This window comes from Centroberyx affinis, unplaced genomic scaffold, assembly GCF_046629955.1.
Source record: "Centroberyx affinis isolate AG114_WGS23_722 - 3 ecotype Tasmania unplaced genomic scaffold, CSIRO-AGI_Caff_v1 ptg000393l_1, whole genome shotgun sequence".
NCBI lineage: Eukaryota > Metazoa > Chordata > Actinopteri > Beryciformes > Berycidae > Centroberyx > Centroberyx affinis.
The window spans coordinates 111061-115390 of NW_027279061.1; the positions used below are offsets into that span (position 1 = coordinate 111061).

At 43.5% G+C, this 4330-nt stretch overlaps 1 protein-coding gene across 2 annotated transcripts; it reads right to left on the reverse strand.

The window, feature by feature from the left end:
- Window positions 1-4330, reverse strand: piga (phosphatidylinositol glycan anchor biosynthesis, class A). 2 transcript variants are annotated; one of them, XM_071516162.1, is made up of 7 exons: window positions 4235-4330; window positions 3186-3688; window positions 2799-3069; window positions 2562-2694; window positions 2342-2474; window positions 1437-1643; window positions 1-978 (listed from the first exon to the last, which is right to left on the reverse strand). In XM_071516162.1, the coding sequence occupies exons 2-7, from the start codon at window positions 3630-3632 to the stop codon at window positions 682-684; spliced, it is 1488 nt and encodes a 495-aa protein (XP_071372263.1). In that variant the 5' UTR covers window positions 3633-3688; window positions 4235-4330; the 3' UTR covers window positions 1-681. The 2 variants fall into 2 exon arrangements, with proteins under 2 accessions (XP_071372263.1, XP_071372264.1); XM_071516163.1 differs by having other exon boundaries at window positions 3186-3347; window positions 4235-4287.

Here is a 4330-nt window from a genome sequence, read left to right on the forward strand (position 1 = left end):
AAACATTATTAAGGATACTTTATTTTCCAGAGTGTGTCACTGTCCGGCAACCACAGTCATCTAGTTAAAAACTCTCAGGCCTCATATAAATAACCAACATCTTAGAAAACAAAAATAAGGTTATTACACAAAGCCATATACAAAGCATACATCATATCAAAAGGTGGCAAACAAAGAAAAACAATGTGCAATGATATAAAGCTTCAGAAAATATTGAATTTTAACAAAACCTTTATCCTAAATGAGGTCTGGACCCAACTGTTCATGGAAACAGGAACAAGGAGGCTACTGCAACTCTGTCCCTGCATAGCCACTCTATCTACTTGGCATTGCACGAATCTGTACAATTAACAAGCCTTTTTTTATTCCCTCTGTTTTCAGTGCAATACATGTATAACAAACAAAAAAGAGAAAAAAACAAAGTGCTTATTAAAGCCCAAAGGGGTGCCATAGTTTTCAAATTCAATCAGTAGTAATTAAACATATTCAATTTCAAATCCTTGATCAAATGCTTTCACACAAGGTTTGTAGAGTCCCTTTTTAGTGCTAAATGTAAACAATATTTGGGTCACCATGTGTAGATTCTAGTGGTTAATATTATATCCCAAGTTGGAATCAAGGAGAGTACAGTCTAAAACCAGGCCTCCCAGCAGCTGGGAGTGAGGCAGAAGTATGGAGTGATCACTGCAGTTTAGTGGATGAAGTTTCTGGTTCTGCTGCTGGCATCATGGCACATTTAGAATGAGTTATTTTTTTATTGCCCAGTTCCTGCCTCCACAGGCCATGAGGGCCGGTGGCATCCACAGCAGCATCCATGACCCGATCCGGCACCAGCCACTGCAGGAGGAGCAGGAAGAGGAAGTCTAAAACAGCTATAAAGGCAAAGATGGAGCCAGCCACTGGCCCACAGTGCGTCCTCAGCCTCAGCAAGCGTCTGTCCAAGGGAAGCACCTCCTCTCCAGACACCCTGTCATAGACCTGAGAGGGGCGACATATACTGCAATGAGCACAGGGACCAAACACTTGACAAGCTAGCATTTCATGTGAGAAAAAGTACACATCACTCAACTGTGTGAACCATGGCTCAACATTACTTTTCAGTGATCAAACTATCCACTTCTTTTACTTTGAGACATAATTCATGACAAAGTTTGTGCTCAGACTGTGGCAAGTTTTGGTCTGAAAAAGTTATTTTCAGTTTGATATGTGAATTGACAACTAGGTTTCTGGTGCTTAAAGTACCAGTTAATGAATGCACTTGAAATGTGGGTGCTTGGCACCAGCTGGAATATGAAAAAAATAACGTTGAACCACCAGTCACTTACATGGTCCACATGGTCCATTGTAAATGTATAGTCTGAGGTGACACTGGTAGAGTATGATTACAACAGACTTCGGCAAATTGATTAAAAATACCAAGTGTTGTTGAAACTTGCCTTTTCCGTCCTCTCTGTGACATTTCTCCAGGTGTAGAGGTTCTGCACACGGGCATGGATGGACGCGGGGGAGAGGACCGACCCTGAACGCTGCCGGGCAATGACCGTCTCCAGACCAGCACACAAAGACCGTACAGTAGGCTCACACAGAGTGATCAACTCCTCAGGCAACACTTCAGGAATGCCTCCAACACGAGTGCTAACCACCTAAACAAAGCAGAAAAAAAAAAACTGTATATACTCAGACATACATTTACAAATCTGTATATCACCCTTAACAACTAGAGTAAAACCACATTAACATTTGAACACGGCTGGTACCTGTCTTATCAGGGTTAAGTAGTTGATTTTTAAACTAACTAAAATCGAGTAAGGCCACTAAGTGGTGCTCTGAGAAGGTGTTGAGTAGTTACCTACAAGAACTCACACCATAATAAATCTGTCAGCTGAGTTAACTACATTCATCCATTACTCCAGGTTCTGTCCATCGGCCTGTGCTTCATTCATCTATTTTCAAATGATGGAGGACTGAGCTGTCGGTGCAAAAGTGTTTTTTTCAGCTACTAAAAGTCTTTTCTCTGCAGCTGACGATTTGTTACTAGCATATTTTTCTTTTCTTATTGTTTTATATAGTATTATATACTATATATAATATTATATACTTATATAGTTATGAACCATCTATTACAGGGACAAGACTTCATGTGCCATGGAGGGCTGAGAGTCTGCAGGTTTTCATTCCAAACTACATCAGATGGTTTCACTGATTAGGTCCTCCTTTCAAGTTGTGTTAATCAGATAAAATCACCTGCTGCAGTGATTGGTTGGAGTGAAAATCTGCAGATTCTTGCCCTCCATGGCACATGGCTGCCCATACCTGATTTAGTATATGAATGACAGCAAACCTGCAGTCCGCAACTGGCTCCCTCTACTATGGCCATGCAGAATGCTTCAGTCAGAGAGGTGTTGAGGAAGATGTGACCCTGCACCAGAACTCCACGTACATCTTTATGCTCCAGAGCCCCGAGGAGACGCACCCTGCGGAGACCCAAATGAAAAGTGTGTTAGGCACATCTAAGCGTTATCTACCATATAATCTCAGGAAACATGAGAAACCAACAGTACCTATCATGGAGCTGGTATTTCTCTCTCACTTCCTCCAGCACGATTCTTTTCGGCCCCTCTCCACCGATTAGAAAATGCAGATCAGGATGTTTGAGGCAGAGCTCTGGGATTATTCCACCAAGAAGATCAATTCCTAAAAAGAGGAGGAAGAACAGCTGAACAGTTGCTCTCACAATTAATGTAATGCAATACTTTATTGATCCCTATCCAATGCTTAACCTAATAGCCTCTCCTTACCTTTGCGGTAGACGAGACGGCTGATCACAACAATAGTAATCCTGTCGTCTTGGCGCTGTGAGGGGTCAGGAGTGAAGTCTGTGGGGTCAACAGCATTGGGAATGACAGACACTATCTCTGGGTTGAGCGCTGCACGGAGCACTGTGTTCTCCTTACTGGTGTACGACACACACACGATGTGGTTGGTGTCACACAGTGACACAGTCAGAAGCTTATTGGTCAGCACCGAGCTCACGTCCGCAAAGCCGAAGAGTGAGTGGTCGGTGAACACCTGTAAAGTATAATCCTGTTTAGGTTTATGACACCAGATTGTATCTAGGTCTAGTAAGAGAAATAGACCCACAAATTCAAATAATTATTTCCCCTGGTTCATTACCAGTTACACACCGTGTTAAGGCCCATGGTCTTAGCATGGAACAGTGCATCATGGCCCATGGCAGAGAAGGAGCTATGTGCATGCACCACAGTGATGCCTTCCCTGACGAACACGCAGCGCAGCAACGGCAGGCTGTGGAAGCAGGTGGTGGCTGTTGACTGGTTGTACATCACCTGCAGGGGGAGGTAGTAGACCTTAAGTCCATTGGTCAGGTACCGGATCCCCGTCCTCCTGCCATAGGCGTGGGTGGCTATCACCACCTTGTGTCCCTTCTCAATCAGACACTGGGACAGCTGGTAAATGTGACTTTCTACTCCTCCCATATTTGGGTAGAAGAAGTCGGACACCATGCAGATGTTGTGCTTCCTGCCCGGGACCTTGGACGCCTCTGTGGGATCTCTAGACACTCTTTTGGACGAAGGACCACTGACGGCCGGCCCCCTCCTTCGCTGGCCCATTGTAGATTCCTTGCGTCGCTGTGCGCGTCACTCATGCGCAGTTTGCAAACGTACACCTGGAGGAGAATGCAGCAACATCTAATCCAACTTGATGTTCACCTGTTCTCTGAAACATCTTACTTTATATGTAGGCTATTCCTTGTTATCACACCAGATATAATACACGATGTTACAACAAATAATAAAAAAACAACATCTAACCCAGTCATCCAACAAGGCGAGCCTTCCATATTTTATCCATTTATTTAGCATTAACTAACGTCGCTGTGATCAATGCAATCACAAACTGAGCAGCAAACTGTGTAGCTAACGTTACGTATTGACAAACACTTACTGACTCTATAAAGCACTTAACCGACTAGCTATTTTAACGTAACCTGGCTAACTACTGGCAAAATTACGCCATGTCTGCCTGGCCGTCATTGCCATTACTTCATGAAACGATAACATCTCGCTATCTCTCTATTTATCGGTTAGCTCACTTAGCTAAGTCAGCTAACCAACAACGTTATACATATCTAACCAGCTGACTTATATTCACGTCGGCCTGTTGATTTTATCACTGGAACATACAAATATTTGCTGTGGTCCAATGGCCTTACCGTGTACAAGAAGTCCAACTTATGTCCACATGTGGAAATACACTAACTTTTGGATGTAACAACTGTTAGCTAGCTAGTTAGCTGTCTGTACCACTT

Excerpts from the sequence above, each read along its gene's own strand:
- piga (XM_071516162.1), bottom strand. The coding sequence starts at position 3,632 with ATGGGCCAGCGAAGGAGGGGGCCGGCCGTCAGTGGTCCTTCGTCCAAA. Across the intron at positions 2,695-2,798 it reads CCGTCTCGTCTACCGCAAAG|GAATTGATCTTCTTGGTGGA; the intron begins GTAAGGAGAGGC and ends TCCTCTTTTTAG. Across the intron at positions 979-1,436 it reads TCACAGAGAGGACGGAAAAG|GTCTATGACAGGGTGTCTGG; the intron begins GCAAGTTTCAAC and ends CGCCCCTCTCAG.